This window comes from Centroberyx affinis, unplaced genomic scaffold (genome assembly GCF_046629955.1).
Source record: "Centroberyx affinis isolate AG114_WGS23_722 - 3 ecotype Tasmania unplaced genomic scaffold, CSIRO-AGI_Caff_v1 ptg000102l_1, whole genome shotgun sequence".
Classification (NCBI taxonomy): Eukaryota; Metazoa; Chordata; class Actinopteri; order Beryciformes; family Berycidae; genus Centroberyx; species Centroberyx affinis.
In genome coordinates this window covers 262,893-285,176 of record NW_027278804.1, presented here as the reverse complement: position 1 = coordinate 285,176, position 22,284 = coordinate 262,893, and the positions used below count along the sequence as shown (strand labels likewise).

The following is a 22,284-nucleotide window of genomic DNA, read 5'->3' as shown; positions in this document are numbered from 1 at the left end:
TCGTTATAATGGAGAACAAAGATCAAGAAACAATTGCCAGAAATCTAGTTCCAAACCATACTTTAAAATAGTTTGGTGACCTGCGTCTAATAATTTATCACATGGAGCACATCTAGTCAGTCATCAGTCATTGCTCCATTGAAATTTGACTATTTCTAAGCAGGTTTGGACGTTTTAGTGGCAAATGATAGATGCGGGGACTTTGCCATACCTTAGCGTTCAGTGAATTGACGCCCCTGTTTTTTTGATTCGTTGCTTGTTGGAGGAATGTGGAGCGCGTTTGGGAACGGGTCGGGGCTGCACGGTGGGGGCGGCGCAGGTGGGGGGTACGTACCATCCCAGGGCTGGGAGTTTGTGCCGTGCTCCAGGGTGGAGAGGGCAGATCGGGGCAGGGGCAAAAGTCGCAGCCCGCTGAGGAGGATCTCCTCTCCACCCACCGTCTTCAGTCAGATCTTCGAGCCCCAGTCCGGTGCTTCACCCGGAGGAGGAGGAGGGACGCCGCTTGAGGTCCTCAGGAGCCAAATCTGGCCGGGTCCCGAACCGCAGCAGCAGCAAAGCCAACACACACGACTGAAAAAGAAATTTGAAGACTTGAAAAAGCGACACGGACACGACAAAGACGAATGGATGCGCGAGAAGGAGTTACTGTTGAGAGAAGTGGCTGACATACAAGTAATTGGAACGAATTACTGCCCCTAAATTACTATAAACTATAGGACTATTCCTATATGTAGGCTACTTGGAGTGTGTCTGTAGTACTCATTGAGTGTATAGTGACTGTAGTGGTATTTTTTTCACTATAATTTTCCTATAAAGAATTGTAGTTTGTCTGTGGTAGCTTGCTGTGGTTTGTTGTGACCTTGCTGTATTTTGTGGTATTTCTATCTCTTAAAATTCCTGGGGATATATAGTTTTATGCTGGGATCTTTGTATGGTAACCCTCTGATTAAGAGAGAGCAACTTTAACCCCAGACACTTTCGTCTTAACCTCAACAGGCTTACACTTTTATTCTCTGACTTAAAACATGAAGAATTCAAAATTTTATCATTTTATTGCATAATGTAAGTATCCGTTTATTAACTTATCCTTATTAGTACAGTGCGGTAGTTAAGCAATAACCACCTAAAGTTTTCCACCAGTGGAGCTCCAGTAACATTTTGTGTTACTTGGCACAAGGCAGCAATATTTGTTTAGCAAAAATTACCACCCAGGTTTTCCTAAGCAGGGAGTGGAGAAAGTGGCATGAAAGTTGAAGAATTCTGCATATATTATCAATGTCTGATATATTTCATAGTATTTCATCAACCATTTAATTGTTAAGCGATTATATTAGTTAAGTAGTGAAAATGTAGTTTTTACATTTTCCACCAACAAAACGTTTCCATTTGGGGAAAGCAGGCATATTCTATCTGTCTGGTATATCTGGTTAACAAGATTACTGCCAACTGTGTATCCAATGCAGGGAGGGGAGAACAGGAGGATTCTGCTGGACCTGAAGTCGGTTTTGGAGGAGGTGCAGGTGGAGGTGAAGAGAGAGGAGGAGAAGAGGAGCGATCTGCAGCTGCAGTACACCAAGGACAGATGTGCCTGGGAGCTGGAGAAGGCTGAGCTCAAATGCAGGATTGCACAGGTACGGATAGGTGATGGCGACTGAGTGATAATGTTGTGTGTGTGGGGTGTATTCAAAAACTGTTATTCAGTAGTAGAGTTTTAGAGTGTGTGTGTGTGTGTGTGTATAAGTGTGTGCATCCAAGTGTGTGCATCCAAAACCAAAGAAACGATAATTATTTTGTACAGTGGGTGTATTTAATCACTATACCGTACAGAACAAGAGCAGGATTTGTTTTTTCATTTCGATGTATTTCTCTCTCTCTCTTTGTGTGTATGATTGTGCATTTTCTCATTTATGTACATGTCTATCTGTAAGTCTGGCCTCTAGTTTGGTGTAAATTGGGCTCACCACATTTGCCACCCACTTGGCGAGGTGATAAGTTGCCCTGGCACCCATCCAACCCCAGTCTCAGCTTAGACAAAAGCTTTGCACCGAGGAGACGAGCTTAGTTATCCCCGCTCAACCAGACACATAGACACCCAGCTCAGCTTTCAGCAGCTTGCTCCACTAGATGAGATATTAACAGCAGCTGTCTGTGGTAACAATAGGTTAAGCGTTTCTTGAAAAGGGCAGAAAATACTTCTTACACAGACGTAGGTTTACAGAGCAGTGCCATTCTTTATAAGGCATTGCCAAGGATCACTTGGGGGACCATGCGTAGCTATTCTTGAAAGCAAAGTGGCTTTAGGGATTTAGCATTTTGTTTTGGTTATAGTTTAAGGAAATGGGTTTATTTGGTAAACCTAAAGTAGAAGTCTGTGTGAACTTGATCAGACTTGATCATTCTTCGTCAATGTAAAATATGAAAACGTCCTTCTGCCTGCCTGTCTCTGTCTCCATGCCTATCATATCTGTTGTTTTCTGTGTGATATTGGGACTGTCGGGTCCTTATCTGCCCTCAGAGCCCCATATGATTTCTATCACAGACCTATAACTGATTGGTCACGCATTCACCCATCCACACAGATCTCATTTTGTTCCTCCCAAGCTAGAAGAAGAATAAAATGTTTCTCTGACTGAAGTGATCAACTTGGTCAGAAATTCCATAACGTGGTGCTGGAAATTAACAAGATGGTGCAGTGATGTTGCTGAACAGTTGGACAAGCGCGCCGATGACATGTCGTGATTGGGAATGTGACACTCGCACAGCAACATGCTTTTACCAGATTAGAATCAGAAGGATTGACCAGACGGTTTAACAACAATCATGTCGTTCCTCCAATCCCAAGTAGATGGTACAATGTTCCTGTCCAATGCTTCTCTTCCTCCTGGCTGCTGTGCCCTCACACACAGTATGGTTGACAGAGGGCCTTATAAAGACAGAGGCAGTCTGTGTTCTGCTTTGTGTTTCTGAAGCCTAGTGAGGCAGAGGGGAGCGGAGCGGAGAGGGAGCTTTAATCTACTGCAGGAGTTTATACCACAATGTCAACACACACACACACACACACACAGACACAAGTTTATACCATAGCGTGCGTGTGAGTCATCCACATCACAGAAACTTCAGTTGCCTGCCATTCCCTAGACAGAAGAATCAGGAAAATGGGGATGGTGTGTGTGTGTGTGTGTGTGTGTGTGTGTGTGTGTTATTGTCTATGAGTGTGGGGCAGAGATAAAGACAGACAGACTTGGAAAGGAAAGAGATGTCTTTATGTGTGTCTGTTCTGTGTATACATTTACAAAGTGCTCATAATAGTGTGTGCGTGCATATGTGTGAGCTTGCAGATTATGTACAGTACTGTTTGTATTTCAAATTACTTTTTAATCCATTAGCTACATAATTAAGGAACAATTATTGTCAGCTATGGCTATGGGTTTGTGCTGTTTGTGATGAAGACGTTCTTCTAAACAAAAACAACATGGAGACTTTTCTGCAAAGCTAGGGGTCAGTTTGCTTATGTGTCTGATCAAAATACTAACAATGCCTGGAATCCATTTGTTTCTCACTCACATATGCACAAAGCTTTTATGGAACACACAAACACACACACACACACACACACACACACACACACAGTTTTCTATATTGATTGCACAAACAGACTGAGGGGAATGTTGGCTTGGAGTTGAGCTATGTTGGGCGGGGTTAGCTGCATTGTAAAAGTTGTTTTCTGCCTCTGCCACATCCTGCCACAGTTTATACTTCTGGTTACATATTCACCAAGTGCTAATCTTGGGTTGCTCATCAGAGTCAAAATGCATCAAGTCAGGGTTTCCTAGGGAACCAAATGACAAATTTCACTCAAGGACCCAGACGTATTAATAAATGTTACTATTCTTGTCATGCGGGGACCCACCGGCAACAGGACCATAACCCATTTTTGGTCTGCCCATAACTTAAGAGAGCAGACGTTACATGTCATATGGCCGCTGATCTGAGACCAGTTTGTCTCTGTGATTGTGACCGTAGATCATTACTCATTTAGAGGCAGCAAGAATGCTTTCAGAGTCACTGGAAGAACTTCACTTTGAGGTAAAGAGGTGATAAATTTCAACATGAGTGAGAAATTCCCCTGATGCAGTAAAGCAAAAGCAATTCAGCTTCCAGCATTATTTACAGCAGGAAAAATGTCCATTGGGTCCTCGTGACCAATGACATCTGCACAAAAAGTTTATAAAAGCAAGATTCCACAAAGAAGGCATGGTCATGTTGGCTGCCAAGCCTGGTGCAAAAGGATTAAGGAGGATGCATGAATCAGAGCATGAAAAATGCTAATGCTGAAGCATAGTTTCACATAATCTACATCGGGCAGAGGGAGTGCGTGCGGCGGTCGTTAGAGAACAGAAGCGGCCACTCGGTCGACTGCCTTATCTGCAGGAAGAGAGAAAATAGTAAGAGGTCTGAGGACAAACTGAAGCCACACTGACTAACATGTCTGTACGGTTTAGGCGGCTGCTCTTATATGGCCAGTGACTAGTTGGTATTGACATCAGGTGCGATGGTTGATTGGCTCCAGCTGTTGGCACTTGTCTTGTCTGTTTGGGTTTTATGGTACTGCGAGGTGATGCTGAATGTCTGGCTTAGTGGCACAGCTGGCAGGACATGGTTTGGGAAAGTAAACCCACCTTAAAAAGACATCAACCAAAGCCACTAATCACAGTCACTGTGACTATAACCCTGGCTGCTTTCTGGTGTGTCAAATGCTGCAATCGAACATGCTTGCATGTCACCACGCCACTCTTACATCCTCACCTTGAGTCTGAACATACGGTAAAAGGATTCATGCATAAAGGCTCCAAGTCTTACTTGTTCTGAAGAAAAAATACCTTTTTTTTCTACGTCTTTGCAAACACACACCCTGTCTCCACAGCGTAGTGGGCCTGTGTAAGTATCTGTGTGTGTCTCCGCAGTCTTCTCGGCACCGCTACCCCCAAATACCAAGCAAGCATCCAAGGTCCCAGGCAGAGGTCCCTGGCCGGATATTTCTAGGCATATTTCTCTGCATGCCACTGATTTATGAAAGCTGCTGGCAGCAAGAGACATCTCACTTTGCCTTAGCAGCCAGCTCCCCCCTCCTCCACTTTCCTCCTCTCCCCACCTCCCCGAGGAATGTGACATTGTAAAGTCTTGGCTGTGTGTCTGCTATTTATAGTGGGACACCATGGTGACACAGTTACCTTTATATACCCTGTACCGTACAGTGACAGAGAGGGTGGCCAAGAGTAGCAGGAGACGGCTACTTGGGACTGTGTTTTTAGGTTGTGTGTGTGTGTGTGTGAGTGCGTGCATGTAAGTGCGTTTCTCCTCAGTTGGCTTTATTACTGTTTACCTGGTTCCCTCTTGTATGCACAGTACAGTAATCCTCTTGTATATACAATATTTCCTCTATAGTGCGCAGAAGCTTTGCCTTTGCTGTCCCGGTCAGTGGAGGTCTTGACTTCTTCTTTGCCATCTTGTTTTTGCACTTTCACTGTTTGTGTACCTTTGGGTGCTTAAATAGACTGTGGACAGCACCCGTCATCATGCATCTGTAATTGTGGAGAACTTTCAGAAGAGCCACAGACAGACAGAGAGGCTTGCCTTGTTTTCCTACACCATAATTTCATGACCCCAGGCCACAGGCAGAAATAGCACCATGACCGAGGCTTGCGAGAAGGCCTCGCTCAATGTCTGTATCTGAGTACTGAAAAAACACACGCACACAGGCATGCGCATATGCATTCTGTCTCTTTCTAACAAACACACGCACAGGCGTTGTCTTGGGCTCTTTCCAGTTCCAAACCATATTTACCACAGAAAGTGGTCCTTCTGTTTCTCCAAACCCACCCTTAGCTTTAAATACTTTAAAGAGGAATGCCTCTCATTTCAACAATTCCTATATGTTATCCCTGTGGTATTGGACAGCTCAGGGTAGATTTCTGAACACAATCATCTAATCTAAAGCTAGAAATAAGTCAACCAAGACTTATCTTAGATCATCATCAAGGTGTAAAATCTGCAGCTCCTTCACTGACAGTGAATGGGAGTTTGACATAATGGAATGTCTAGTAGTACAGTGTCTGATTATGTGGAATCTGTTTGAGCTTTTACACTGGAGTGAGCTTTATTTTATTATAGTGCTAACAGAACATCAGAAAAATGACCCTTCTAACTTGAAAATCAGTCATACTTTTGCAGCTTTTCCAATTAATTCTCCATAGAGTGACATCACAGATTTGGGGGGTGGGACAAACTCCTCTCTCTTGCTTTTGGCTAAAGGGATCATAAATGAAGAGACACTAACACAAACTGAACCGCCCAGGGCATAGGGAAAACATTGTTGAATTGGGGCATTCAGTAATACTGTCATGTAAAACAGAAATGAGAACTTTGAGCTAAACAAATTGATATTTTTAGATAATTCTAAGAATTGTGGCAGGGAATCAGTCGGGCCTTATTTGTGTTGAGAAAGATTCCGTGTGAATCAATTTTTAACCAAACACTGCTGCTCTTTGACTGCAACCACGTGCATCCTCTGCAGACATATTTTACTGTGCCTGGATCTGCCATATCCTGCACTGTATCCTGTGTTAGAGAAGTGCCATAGAGAAGCGACTGTCCATGAACCCCGCGTGTGAGTTCTTATGGGATATTTTCATCTTTCAATCCTCTCTTCTCTCATCTGTCTCCCTCTTCCCTCCTCTGAACCCACTCACACTCGTCCCTGCGGTCCCTCATTCCCCCCACTCCTCCACCTTCTCTTCCTGCCGCTCCTTCATTCTCTTAATTCCTATTCTAACGTCTGTTTTTTTTCTTGTTCCTCTCTCTCCCCTGCCTCGCTTGTCTTGTCATTTCTCTCTCTCTCTCTCTCTCCCTCCCTTCTTCTGACTCCAATCTATCTCTTCATCGCTATCGACTCTTTTCCCCACTGTCTCTCCCACACTTTTCCCCCCACCCTGCTCCCTTTTCTCTCCTCCTCTATCCTCTCTGCACTCCCCCTCTCTCTTTCCTTCTGTCCAGTTGGAGGCTAGAGAAGGTGCTGGGTTGGTCAGTGGAGGGGTCCAGTCAGGAGCGGGTCCTGGCTCTGTGGCGTCCCAGGGCGCTGCAGAACGGCACGGCGAGACCTCGACGTTCCGCCGGGAGAGGGAAGAGCAGCGGAGGCTCCTGGCGGACACGCGCTCGGCGGCCATGGACCTGCGCTGTCGCCTAGAGCACAACGAGAGGGACTGGTCGAGGGAGAAAGCCGAGATGCTGGAGAGGTTCGACACGGAGAGGAGGGAGTGGGAGAGCCAGCTGAGAGACATGCAGAGGAAGATAGAGGAGGTGAGGTACTGAGTGTGTGCATGTGTGTGTGTGCATGTTCTTGTACCAAATGTGCTCACAAGGATAGAAAGATTACAAAAATCTTCAAAAGTGAGGACAGTCCTCACTTTTCAAATTGCTAATTTATGGTTAGGACTTGGGTTTAAGTTTAGCGTTAAAGTTTAAGGTTAAAGTTAGGGTAAGGGAAAGCGTTAGGCATGTAGTTTAGAAGGTTAAGGCTAGGGTTTGGGAATGAGTGCAGTCAAGGCAAAGTCCTCACAAGTACAGTAATACAAACGTGTGTATGTGTGTGTGTGTGTGTCAATGATAGGTGGGTGGGTGCTTGTGCATGTGTGTGTGGATGTGTGCACATGTCTCTGTGCATTTTCTTAGATGGTCATTTTTTTTAAGGTTCATTTACATAAACCACAAACCATCATAACAGTATCAAAATCCACCGCTATTGACAGGCTGATAGATGATGAGAATGTCACTGTTAGATTCACTATGTGCACTGGATATTGTTTATAGCAGCTGTTCTTACAGATTATGGTTAACCCTAATTATAACTGCAAGTTTATAGGGAGACATTACATATGGTTAGCAGAGGCTCCTCTACATTTGAATTATATCATGTAGACCATGTTGACTCAAATCCCTTTGAACAGTATCTGTCATACATACTGTTGCCAGAGGTATAGATCACACAAGGATTTGGCAAACCTAGCTTTAGGGTGCCATACTGATAACAAGAACTGTAGATTACATTTATAGGGCAGCGGGTTGCATAGTGATTACAATAATTAAAACAAGTGATTCTACTATTTAGTGGATAGTAGATAACCTGAGCTCTTTGTTGACAAAATAATAACACTTTTTCAGACTGGATCCTCTGTATTTTAGAGATTTATTGAATGATGAACTTAAGATATTTCTTTTTCAAAATGTATGTATAGCATTTTGGAAATCAAATCTTTCTTAGGTGTATATTTCATGAGCTTGGAATTATAAGGTTCTAAATGACTTTTTTTTTTTCTCTCAACATTGAGCTGTGGAATAAAAAAAAATAAAAATTTTGGGATTAAATATTAAAAAGACAGAAATTATGTAACAGTTTAACCAGCTGGCATGTCAAATCCTTGATGCTGAATACTGCACTTCACCCAGATAGAAGCTTATAATTCCAACTTCACTAAATAGTTCTTATGGTTTTGGTTCTTATGCACATTTTATGGTCCATCGTCCTCAGGAGGTTTGACTAATTTGTATAGGATATATGGCGTCCTATACACTGAGGTGTTTACAGTGTGCACCGTAACCCTTCCCTCCTACACATCCTGTTCACCATCAACACTGTCAAAACAATATCGCTGATCAGTGCAGCTGCAGAGTAGAGGAGAGGGAGTGGAAGGGTGAAAGGAGTGGAGGGGGATCCGCCATTTCCCTGATCTCTGCTTGTGTACTGAGGTAGAGTTGGGCGATGAGCCGGTCTATGAGCTGGAGTGGGAGATGTTTATGAGAGAGATAAATGGGTGAGGGGAGGGATTTAAGCGGAAATTAACTTAAAAATAATTTACATACGTTAAATATAAATTTATATTCGTGAGCATGAGCAACTTTCTCCAAAAGATAGAAACTAGAGAACCAAGGCTGTAATCTGTGCATTATTTCACTGTACTGTTAACACTCATAAATTAGAAAATGTATCCATATGTGCCTTTGGTACTGTCCTGGTGGCTCAGTGGTCTAAGGCACATACCATGTAACCGCAATGCCCTGGGTTCAATTCTGGCCCAGGATGTTTGTCTTGTCATCCCCCTGTCTTTCTTTACTTTCAGCTATGTAATAAAGGAGAAGAATAATCTTTAAAAAAAACAGTCGTCCATTCACTGTTGAATGAATAAATTAAACATCATCAAGACATTGTTGGCTCCCTAGTTTCTAGCTTTGAAAGAGACCCATTCATGTTCAGAAATCTGACTGAAACTGTTAGATAAGAGTTTTTAAGATGGATTTTCCCTTTTGGGTGAGTAGAATTGTGCTAGGGTATATCAGGTTAGCTCGTAGGGCTGAAAAAGGGGAGGTGAGATGAGAGCTAGTGGATTAGAGGAGAGAGAATTATAAGTAGAGGAGGATGGGAGGACAGTGGGGAGTAATTCAGAAAGAGGGAATGGGACTTAGAGAGAGGGAGGGAGGGAGAAAGGTACAGAAAGGGACAGTCTAGCATGGGTGGTGACGAGGGCCAAGTCTACCAGCGGATTAAAATCTGACATTCTCAGAAAAGCAGATTAGTGTTTTAATGAGGGAAGTCATACAAAAGAACTTGGATAGAGTGGTAAGGCACAATTGGAACAATTTGCTTTGAAAAGAACATGTGGCTCTCATTTGGCCCCCCAAGACCAGAAAATGAAAGAGGAAAACAGCAGAGGAATAAAGAAGGCTAAAAGGCAGTAGTCCTATCCAGACATTGCATGATGGGAAGGGAGCCCAGTGAACTTGAAGTCGTTTTTATTTTGGGATTCTGTGGTAGGAGGCCAGAGGTCATCCAAGTTTGTTTTAAAGGAGTCAGTTTTTTTTATATCTTTGTGGTCTAAATATGTTCATCAGATCCATTGCTATGCTCTCTTGGCTGGCTTCTCATTATCCAGAGTTATTCTGTCATTTTACATGAGCAGTGGATCCAAAATTACTATTAGTTTGTTTGTAATGTAGTGATATCATGCCATTTCCAGCCTTTATAGTATCTCATCTTTTCATTCGTGACCCACTTATTTTCGTCTCTCTCAATGTGTCCATTGAGAGAAAAGTTGTTGCTGAAAGAGCTGCCATCATTTAGGCTGTTCAGCCTCTTTCAACACATTAGTCTGGTCTAAGGCTGTCCTTGGCTATAAATTCCTAGTGAACTAATGGATAATAAAGTTACTTAAAGACAGATGAAGTTAGACTAAAAAATATAGGATTTGTTGATTTTGTTTGATTTTCTTTGTTGGTTCTTAATTTCATTAACAGTAACATTGATTTTCCTGTATTATTGTCCTCCTGCAAAATGTAATCTTGACAAAGGATGACTTTAGATATCATGTTTACCATGGGCCAAAGTTTATTTTATTGTAATTCCAGTGATGTGCTCATAATTTTTAATACAGCATAAGAAAGAAAAAATAAATATGAGTATAAATAAGATCAATCCTAGCAGTCAACCCAACTCAGTGCTGTGAGTGTTCTACTACTGCTCTATTGCTGACCAAGACCTTCATTACCTTTTCTTATCTCCAGCTGTACTGTGAGGTGAGGGCCAAGCGAGAGGGGACCGGACTGGAGACCGGAGTGGACAGTGGGACGCAGGACGATGATGACATTGCACATAGGCTGAGCATACATTCAACCAGCACTGGCTCCAGTCTGCTCAGTGACCAATCACGCTCTGAGCCCCTCAGCAGTAGCAGCCAATCAGAACCCCCCAAACACCTGCCATTTCCTGGTTTCTACTGCCACAGCAACATCAGTGATGGTGGTTGTGGTGGCAGAGATAATCACCACTCCCCTTGTTTCCAAGGAAACAGCCTCTGTGAACTTAACGTTGGTGGCCCATTTGCCCAGAATGACCAAGCACAACCTGACCTAGAAGATGAACTGAGACCCCGAGACCCTCGGCAACGAGACTCAGTCACTGACAGCAAGGAAGCTGTGGATACAGCAGAGCTGGAGGCTATTTTTCAGGGAGCTCCAGGATGTGGTGTGCCACACAGGAACACTAACACCTCCAAAGGGAACGTGAAATATGTCCATGTTGGTCCTCTAGAAAGTCCCATAAGGACAGAGCTGAGTTACGGCAGCGACAAGAAGAAGAACACCACCGCTCTCAATGCTGTGAGTATATTAAACACTATTTTTCTATTTGCTGAAAACACTGTATTTATGTACAGTATGCACACATCCTTATGTTTTCCATTTCTTCTCTTTGCTCATTTGCTTTGCTATCACTATGTTATTGTTTCACCATCAGTGTCCCCGCATTCCCTCCTGTATATCTGCCTCCATCATGCCTTGTTTTAACTTTTTTAACTTTTTTTTTTTCGAATACACAGTCCTCTTTATCTACCATCAACACAACATCTCAAGTTTCTGTTTTCCTCAGTAATACACAGTATCCTACATCTCTGTCTGTTTCTCTCTGTTTCTCTCTCTCTCAGGCTCTGAAGGAGATAGCCCGTGTAAGCGAGGAGCTTTGTAGTTACCAGGATGAGATCAGAAAGAAGACTGGAGATAAGAGGTACATAAATCCCCATTGCTATGTCAACTTCCTGGCACCAACATGTCACTATGACAATCATTACAAGATTTAATCAGACTGTACTTGTCATGTCTTGGTGGTCTTAACCTTTATCACTATGTGTGCAGCAGTACATTTCATAGTTCTAATGCAATTACAATGTTCATTTTAGTGCAAACAGTGAATATCTTTTTGGTGAAATTAGATAATGTAGGATCTTTTTACATGTCTCTCTTACAAAGGAGATACAAAATATATGAAATACCAGATATACATGAGATATAAATACAGATTAATTATAAACATGCAAAATAATGTAATTGGAATAAATGCACTTTGTTTGTTTAATTTGTTTAATTTCCCTCAGGAATCGATCTGAATCCCTGTACCTCCCTGAGGAGAGGGAGATGCTGCTGGGCCATGTTAATACCGGACTGGAGCTAGATGAAGCACCCTGCGACCTCAACCAGATCTACGACGACCTCCGGGCCTTGGAAAAGGAAAACTGGATCAACTTGACACCAGATAACACCTGGCGGGCCAACAGTGTGCTGGCAGAATCCTGGAGAACCAATAGCACAGGACCAGACAGTCATGGAGACAATCAGACAAACCCCACAATACCTCCTGAGATGGATACAGAAGCCCCACCTGTCCCTCCTCGCACCTCCTCCTGGAGTCTGAGCAGCCCCACCCCCCCAGAGCCAGAACTCCACATCCCAGAATCCTCCATAATCACAGGCAGGAGGTGCCACAGCCCCTGTGTTCTAGTGGACAGGAAGTGTAGCAGCCCATCCATTGTGAGGAAGTTTGAGGCAATGCTACAAGAGAATGAGGGTAAAGTTCTGGCAGACGGTGTGGTAGCATCGTGCTCCGTACCTACTAACTCTAACTGTAATGCCGGCTGCTGCCACAACCGCTGGTCATGCGATGCAAGCAAGTTCAGTAACAGCAAGTTGTCTACATACATGCCTGTGCAGAAAAGCTTCTCTGAAATCAACATACTGACTGCTGGGAAAGACTTGCGCCCAAACTACAGGCCTGCCGTTGGCAACCTAAAAAGCCCTGAGGGACATCAAATGCCTCCCGTGGTCAAAGAATTACCTGTAGATTTGCTCTTGCCCTCTCTGGAAATACCACCTGCCTGCCCCAACCTCCAGGGCTCCAGAAGGAACATAATGCTGGAGCAGAAAACAGCTGAGTTCAACCGAACTCTGTTTCAGGCTGAGATGGGTCGTGGGGTTGAGGACAGTTTTATCCCAACATATGCCTCCTCTTCCTCCTCAGATGAGGTCCCAACACCCAAGGAGACTAACTTTGACCTTCGGCCACAGTGTGCCGAGGTCACCTCTGGCATCATCAATGTGCATCCTCAAATCACACTGTCTCCTTCCACCTCTGACCCCACAATTCAGAACCCTGAGGTCCAATTAAGGGGGACTGGATGTGACCCCCAAGGTCAGGGTGTCAGACTGAAGCAGGAAGTCCCTCCTGACCTTTCACCTCAACAGTCAGAGGTTAGGCTCAGGGAGGCAACCACGGTAACCTCTCTCACTGCCACACACCATTCTGAGGTCAAGCACAAAGCTCAAACCCCAAACAGCCCTTGCAGGAAAACACAACACAGAGCAGCTACAGAGACTCTCTTCTCTGAGCCTGCCTTGCCTGCAAATATCCAGCCAGCCCAGAATGTGGCTGAGTCCATCACTAAGAAGGAGAATCCCCATGGAGTGAGGCCTCACCCAGCCAAGGTCTGTGCCTCAACCCAGCAGCCTTCTCCTGAGGCCAGACCAAGACAGACAGCACAGCCGAGGCATACGTCTGTTACCTCTTCCCAGTCTGACACCCCCAGACCCGGGCCTCGTGTGATGACTGACCACCCCTGGAAGCCCCTCACTCTGGCCGCCTACCCAAGGCCCGAGGGATCCCGGTCCAACTACGGGGCGGTAGAAAGGATTCTGAAGAGTTATGAGAGCGCAGCTCAACAAAACCAGAGCCAACAGCATCAGATGGCTTCAAGTCCCAACCTCAGTACCAGGCAGGAGGAGAATGTCATTGAACTGTTGGGCATGCTGGACATGGACCCTCTGCCCTTGCCTCCTGTCCCTAGACATACACACTTTTCACACACCACACACACACACACCGCACATGCACAACTCAGCAGCCACAGTGCCATGGGCGTGAAAGAACTGCGTCTCACAGTGCAGGTGGGTAGAGTCCGATATACACAGACTGTATGCACACTCCCACAACTATGCATATGCCCTGCCGCCCACAAGCAGGTGTGCCACATACTGTACAAATGTTTACATTTAGAAGCTATCAAGCATTCTCTTCAGTTAACATATGTAGGCCTCCAGTTTGCTTTGACTGAAATACTTTGTCAAAGTATATTTGCAAGGCCAATTACACTAGTGGACCTGGAGGACCTCACACATATCGTTCTGTTTCATTCCATTCTGAAATACTCAGTGATTGCCCTTGGCTGAGGACGGATCCAGAGGGAATGTTGTTTATTTCTGGTATGTGCTCAGAGACAGAAGCAGGCCAAAGCCTTTATTATAATCTGGGCATCTGGGTCATTTCATTGCTAAAAGGCTCCTAACAAAAGGAACTGGTGGTGTGGCACACAAAGTTAACTTGGCAGGACGTCTACCCCCCTCACCACCCGTCCCCCAAAAACTTGTCTTTCATCTTGAGGGCCTCTTAGTGGAAGCGGTTTTCTGTCCTTTGTGTTGTAATTACAGAAATATCTCCAAACAGCCAGCTGACTGAATGCCCTCAGCAGACCGCAAGAATCAGAAAGCTCTAGAGATTAAACAGCTTTAAAGTCATGCAAATGTTTTCAGAAACGGTGGGAGCGATAATCAGGCCAATTTGATTTGGCCTCACAAAGCCAATGTAACTAGAGGCTGAATGACTGAAAGGAATGGGATTTACTTCTGTAGTTTTCACAGGAGACTATTGGATTTTTTTTTTGTGTTTCTCACTGGATAGGTTCGTGCACTCAAATGTTCCTGTTTGAAATATGCTTGTTGTTTTCCCTAGGGACGAGAAGACTACAGATCGGACAAGTGAGAAAATGTAAAGTATCTGAGCTGGTGAATTTGATTGTTGATAGAAAGGTGTGATAATCCTAAATGTTAATTCATTTGTTTCTCCACAGGAGAACAGAGAGTCTTCCCTCCCCTCCTGCTCCATCCAGAAGAACTTCTCGAGGCCCGCCCGTCCCGCCAACCGACGCCTCCCTGCCCGGTGGGCCAGCCGCTCCCCGTCTTCCTCCTCCTCCTCCTCCTCCTCTCCCTCCACCACCCCCGTCGTGCCACCATCCGTCCCCCTCCAGAAACACACTTCCTCCTTTGCCTACTCGCACGCCTTTCACATGGAGACAGTCATCATTTGAATCCCACCTGAACCCAGTGTCTGAACCAACGAGATGCCTTCGCTCATGACCTCTGACCCCCGAACCTTGAATCTCCTCCCACTCTTCATTATCTTTGTACATACTAAAATCCAGACTGCTTCTTCACTCCTACCGACTCAGAAGTGCTTTAGCTGTGAGTTCATCAACTCATTTTTAGAATGTAACGGCGCCTAGCTGACCTGGGCAAGAAAATAGAGATCTGAAACGGTTTCAAATATTTGGAGGCGTGCTTTGATTAACATGCTAGGCCAACATGTATAGCCTCAAAGGACTGTGAAATCACTTTCCAAGACAAATTGCATCAAGTGCACCTCAAGTTCATGTCCATCTGAATTGATATCCTATGCTCAGGTCTGGATCCTAGCTTTGACTAGTGTAGCCTTGCAGATCTGCCTACAGTGGACCCTTCAATATTTCCCTTTGTTCTATATATGTACACCGTATAAAGTGATGCTAGCTCCTATTAAAAAATGGTCTACAATTTCTAATCTACATCCATCCAAATTAATCTGTCCTCTGCAGCATGTCCAATATGATGTATTTTGTGGGCAACATGTTGTTTTGTCTGCTCATTACACAAAATACACAATATACAGAATCATGTTGGATTCCAGGCAGTTATTTTGGAGTAAAGTTTTCCATAGCATCACTTTTCTCAGTATGGTGGATGAAACAGTGTTGGTTTTCTGCCTTCTTGAGTATTACTTCTATGCCTGGACTGTACCTTGCCTGTGACTAAAATCATTTTGCTTTACATTCATGGCTGGCTTTACATTTTACATAATTGCAGCAATGCAGAAACAACCAATATTTACTTGATATCAACAGATAGATTAAAGTGTTTTTTTCTAACTTTGTACCAAAGGCTGGTTTCTTTATATAGAGTTCTTTAATTTGAAAATTAAATGCATTATTTTTATGGCTTTTATTTTTGCTCTTCACCCATTGCTGATGTTTTCCAAAATGTCTCTCAATATGGAATCTCAATCATGAGAGCCTGCTTTTGTGCATAACTGAAATAATGATGCTTACAAGAAATGGACAAAACCCTTTTTCTACTTTTACTAACTCTGAATGGTCACATATCAGGACATTACTCAGTTGAGTAGTACAGTCTGTTGGGTAAAAGTGGTGAATCATATCATGATGAAAGTGATGCCTTTGCTGTTCTTTTTGTGTAATAAATATAACAAGGACTTATATTTTCTCTTGTCTTTTCACCTTCCAAACTGAAGTATAGTACAAAGTGCAGTTTCATTCAGTGTTTTTGTTTCTACACTATATCTTATAGTTGCAGTGTATGTAGTTTTGTCTTTGACTTTCATTTTCACATAGTTTATCTTTTAGAAATATACTTCAGCTGTAATACGCTTTGCTTCATTTATGAAGCGTGCCTGTGAGAGGGGCTGCTTGTGAAACCTCCACCAATACAGTATAGCACATTATAAGGGGAGGTTATAGTATTCATTGGAAGTTTAAGACCAGGTAGTGGACCAGTGTTTCTTAAATTATGGTTTGGGACCTAGAACAAGGTCATAGGCCTGTTAGTTTAGGGTCATCATGTAACAGAAGTGCCAGTCTGTTTGAGTGAGCCTAGGCCACCGAGGCAGGACTAAATTTTACTCAATATGGGCAGTTTAACAACCCTTGCTTTAGACAACCCTTGCTTTAGACAAAAAAAGACTAATTAACAGGAGTCTTGTTTTACACGTTTTACATGTGTAGATTTTTAAATAATCTACGCAACATTTTTTGTACTAAGTTGACTGTATGCCACTGTGCAGTTGCCATACTCCAGAACAGGCCTCTTCAATTGGTAACCTGTAGGGCAAAACTCTGATAAGTTCTAAACATCAATCAAAAACTGCATCAAGAATATCAAGAGGATTCCTGGGGTGATAATAACCCCCCACCCCACCCCACCCCACCCCCCTCTCTGTTCAACCCGCTAAGATGAAGCACCAGAACCAAACCACTCATGGGGTATGGCTCCCTCAATCTTATTGGTTGACATCTTTGGTGACACTGTGATCTCTTCCTCTGAGTGATGACCGTGGCGCTACGTGACAGCAGCAGAGGGACAGTCCATCACTGTGATGGGGTGTGTGTGTTTGTGTGTGCCTGGGTGTGATTTGTGTGTGCATGTGTTTGTGTATTCCTCCATATACAGTATGTTTTATGCATTCCTTTCTAGATGTGTGTAATTTCACTGACACACGTCACATATCTGCTCTGGTGCTGTGATGAGCTTGACTCACCATCTCACTTCCTCACCTCTGTGTTTGTCTAATGCCTCTAAAATTTTACTGCACTGTCTGAAGGTAAGTGAATCACCTTCACACACACACGCACGCACACACGGAGGCATGCAAACATACACAGGGATACGCATGCACACACACACACACACGCATGCACCCCTGGCCCTGAGAGGGACAGATACCTAACCCCTCAGTCTGAAACCTGGCACCCTGGGCTGACTGAAATAGCAGGTGCGATAATGTTTTGGTGCCAGAAATCCTACCCGGGTGCTGATATAAATATTGTCATCCTTTCCTGATGCCCGGCCTAGCGCTCTCTTGGCTCTCTCGCCCTGTTTTCCGGTGTCAGAGCTGGGTGGGAGAGTAACTTCCCTACATTGGCCTATGCTCAAGTCTGGAGGCTCCAGATGCTGGAATCATTATATAACCGGCACTGGATGTTTTGTTTTCACTGCGGCTTAAAACACAATTTCACTGGAACGGTTATGGAACAACATGTATTTTTAAGCTAACACTAAAAGTTGCACCAACTTTTCTCAACAAAATTCCAAGATTGGACACAGCTATGAGTGATACATTTCTAATCAGCAATTACTTGGAAAACAGTTGCAGATTTTGTCATAGTAAAACAACTGAAAATCTAGCTACAACAATCACACTGGCAATATGACTGTCATTAGGCTTTCCATTATTTCTGATGTTGATGACAGTGATTGTGTGATGAGGGTGATGATAATGAAGGCAAGCTTTGAGGACAGCAGCTCACTTCACTGATTAGCACACCTTCAACCAGAGAGGAGGAACTAATCAGTACAATCAGCTACTGTCGTGTTTGGTTGGAATGAAAACCTGCATACACTCGGCTCTCCATGGCACATGGCTGGAGACGGCTGTTGTTTACAGCATCTTTCACTTTACACTGCACCCGGGCAAATTCCAACACCAGACGGCTTAGAATTAAACACAAACAGCTGTGATATCCAGAGGTCTTTACTGCATGTTTAGTACTTTATACAAGCTTCCCACTCACCACTGCCATACACACAAAGACAGAAATAGACACACACACACACACACACACACACAGCGCCCACTGGCTTGCATCTGGCCCCCGGCCTGCTATTCAACTTATAGCTGATTTGACCTGATTTGATCTGCCAGTCAGGTCACAGCTCTACACATTCTCCATCCTATCTAACATGCAATTTTCATTCTCTGCACTGCATAGCAAGCATATTTACCAGTTGTGTCCTTTTTAGTCCTTGGCCACTGTCCATGCTGCATTTTGGCCAATGACTTTCTATGTAAATATAGTTTAAGCATCACTGCCCTGTTTGTGTTTACTACAAACATTGTAACAGATTGGATGGTAAAACTGATCCTGTCTGGTCTGCATGGAAGCTCTCTTCGCTCACTAACGATTTCCATTACAGGGCCAAACATGGCCAGCCAAGCATTACTCATTCTCATGTCTTTGTATTTCCCACTGAAACAACAACACAGAGTTTTGTTTTGTCTCTTTTGCCAATAGAGTTTTATTGATTGTGAGGTTTGGGAGTTCCCAATAAACTAGTTTCAAATAAGTACTGATCCCATGTTGTGAACATTTTGAGCTGGTGCTGACAAGCCCCAATTGGCGTTGCTGTGGAAAAGTGTTCAGAGGCTCTCAGCCCTCCAGCCCCACTGACCTCCCTGCACTCCTCACTGGAAACCTCCAGGCCCCAGAGAGCCTCTGGCACCTGCCAACCTGCCATTCTTCCTGCCCTGAAATAGACCCTCGCTGGCACTTATCTGGTGTGTGTGTGTGTGTGTGTGTGTGTGAGAGAGAGAGAGAGAGAGTGTTTCTTATCTTGCTGGGCTGGTATAGAGCCATGCTGACTGCAGCGCATTCCCCAACTTCCTGCAGAGCGCTAGACAGCTGCATATCGATCAGCGCTTTTGATGCATCACTTCAGGGGCCTCTCTCTCTCTCTCTCTCTCTCACACACACACACACATACACACACACGTGCACGCACACACACTTGCGCATACCCGTGCATTCACCATCTCTCTCTCCCCCATTAGCTAGATTGTAATTTCAGACTTCCTTCCATTATCAGTGGGAGTCTGTGAGCAGCATCACTGATTCCTCCACTCTCCTCCACTAAGGGACGGATCGTAAAACTACATCACCGACTTTAATCAAGATGACTCAACAGGCTGATTGAGAGCAGAGGATGAAGTGGCCAGAATCACTCACACTCATATTCACATTCACATCCATGGCCAATTTAGAGTCTCCGATCCGCCTGACAAATACAGGGAGAACATGCAAACTGCAAACATGCAAGGTGCTACCCACTGCACCACCATGCCTACAGGTGCTGTACTTCATAGACTGATGTTTAGAAACAGGTGCAGCTGTTGACCTGGCTGCCTGTACTGTACAGAGCGAGAGGGAGAGCGTCAGCGTGTCTGGGATGCCTCCCGGGAAGAGTCTCGCCGTCCCGCCGACCTTTTTGAATTCCTGCCCCACTTTTAAATAGACCGGAGAGGTGCGGGTGCTCTAAAACAAGACTTCGCCCCTTGGATGCACTGCGCTGAATCCTAGCTGATGGCCTTTTATGTCTGCAGTATAGTTGTGAAGAAAATATAGTTCACTGGCCATCATTTACGCAATGCAGGTGATTACGTCTGCTAAAATGGTGCTATTTTGTGAGCAAAGATCTTTAAAAAGCTAATACATTCAGTAATAATCCAGGTTTACTTTCATGCCAGCAAGATCTTTGGAAGCTTGGAAGTATATAGGTGTGAAATATTTCAACTGGTGGATTTCTTTGGAACAAAACTCTTCCAAAAGTAGATTTAATAGGGATGTAGGCTACTCAGTGTAAATATGACTCATGAGCTGGTGCATGAATGCATGATGAATGGAGGTGATAGGCATGTAGATACATGGAGGGGAAGCTCTTAGCAGTCAGCAACCATGTTGTGCTAAGTGCTAATCCAGGTTTATCAGGCCACTATGACATGCGGGCATTATACAGATCCGCCCTCCTTTTGACGCTGCAGATCTGTAATCTCTCTCTCTCTCTCTCTCTCTTTCTCTCTCTTTCTCATTCTCACATACACACATGCTCCTGCAGTATGTCTTTAATCCATTTGCTTTGGCCCTTTGATTCAGCATTGTTGGAGGGACTGGAATTCTCAGCAACTGACCCAAGGGAAACAGTCGCTATTTCTGGTTCCTCAGTTTGTTTTCAGAGAGACGTGTAGGACAGTGAGGAGAGATAGAGGATGTGTGGATACCAGTGAAGGATTTATGCTCCCTCCATACCATAGATTAGCCCACAGGACAGGAAGTAGTTTAACCTCCCTCTGCTTTTGACACCATTTCCTTCCGCTTTCTTGCACCATCTCTCCGTCTTACACCACCCATCTCGGTCTCGGTCTACTCTCCCTCTCTGGCTTTGTTTCTGCTTATTTGTCTGCCTCACAGTCTCAGCCTTATGTTCTCTCTCTCTCTCTCTCTCTCTCTCTCTCTCTCTCTCTCTCTCTTTCTCTCTCTCTCTCTCCCTCCCTCTCTCCCATCTGATCCCCCCATCCATCTCCTTGACACAGTAAAGTTCACAAAGATGTTACGAAGCTTTACACACCTCATTATTTACGCTGGTGCTTTGGTTTTGCCCAACTCAGACATACTGGGTGTCACATTATTTGAATAACGCGCCCACAGGTCTGCAGCAGTTTATGTCTGTCAGTGTTTGTACAGTATTCTGATCCCGGAGCAATTCACACTTTTTACTGCCCCTCAGAAAGGTGTTAGTCCCTGTTGGTATGCCATTACATGTTGCTAGGATGAGTTGATGGTGTTGCTCATTACTCACTATTAGAAACTACGGCTACATTTCCTAAGAATGTTTCTTTCTGGCCAAGCTGCCAAACCAGTACCCATTGCATTTTTTGCCTAGAAACCAATAATAAAAATAAACGTTGCTTTAACCCTGACCTTAACCTCATTGGTGACCATATGCCAAACCTGATCCTTGAATATAAAATACCAAATTTTTGTGGTCATTGACTTTTGAGGATATAGACATTTTTGGCTTTGCGGCTAAAAAAAATTAAAAAGTAAAATGAGATAATTAGTATTTTTTATGTTTTGGGTTCAAAGGCACTTCTGAGAAACCACAGAAGACCACAGCTTAGTACAATACTGAAAAGTTCATTGGACAATAGGTCAACTTCATTGATTGTCAGATTGCCCATGCCAACACTGTATTGTAACTCTACCTTGTGTAATTTCAGAGCCCGCGGTCCATACTACTGAATAAGGACATGCCATTGCTGTGTTTACAAAGTGCTGAGACAGACAGAGACCAGATCTCTCTCTGCAGTGGCCTCAGCCTATCATTATCTTACAAATCATAGGCTTAAATTGGGCAGGATGTTATAGTTATGTGGTGTTTTGTGTGAAATGTATGTGGCCCAATATCGCAAATGCATAATTAATGGATCTTTATATTTAGATTTTGCCTGTTTGGAGGAGGTGATACAAATTAATCATTTTTTTTCTTTGCTGCATGACAGTATTATTATGCCCCCCTGTGGTGAAGCTGATGAAATACAACCCTATCGCCATGTAGATTTCCGACTGGTTCATGTTTCCAGGGGGACAGGTTTCAGAGTAACACCACAAGACTTTCACATCAACCAAGGTTGGCAATTGCATTTTCGTTGCTAAATGTTTTCTAATTACTCTAATAGCATGACATAAATTGATTCCAAACGTTTGGGTTTTCTCTGCGACGCGTCGTGTTTACATTTTAAAGTTGGAAAGGGACACTGAAACCTTGAATGACATTCAGTTTCCACATGACAATAAGAGTACATTTGTTTGCAGAAAAGCAACAGCAAGAGTTTCTACAGCATTCAATACTATGAGACTTTGGTGGTGCGGATTTGAAAACCCGGGCCTTTTGTAGTTAATACACTATTTTAATGCA

General features: G+C 43.9%; 1 protein-coding gene across 2 annotated transcripts; it reads left to right on the top strand.

Moving 5' to 3' along the window:
- The first annotated feature begins 518 nt into the window (after positions 1-518).
- On the top strand, positions 519-16,235 carry mtcl3a (MTCL family member 3a). 2 transcript variants are annotated; one of them, XM_071523889.1, is made up of 8 exons: positions 519-672; positions 1,464-1,631; positions 7,054-7,356; positions 10,612-11,205; positions 11,529-11,608; positions 11,976-13,818; positions 14,660-14,695; positions 14,778-14,894. In XM_071523889.1, the coding sequence occupies exons 1-7, from the start codon at positions 628-630 to the stop codon at positions 14,687-14,689; spliced, it is 3,063 nt and encodes a 1,020-aa protein (XP_071379990.1). In that variant the 5' UTR covers positions 519-627; the 3' UTR covers positions 14,690-14,695; positions 14,778-14,894. The 2 variants fall into 2 exon arrangements, with proteins under 2 accessions (XP_071379990.1, XP_071379982.1); XM_071523881.1 differs by lacking the exon at positions 14,660-14,695 and having other exon boundaries at positions 14,778-16,235.
- Positions 16,236-22,284: the final 6,049 nt, after the last annotated feature.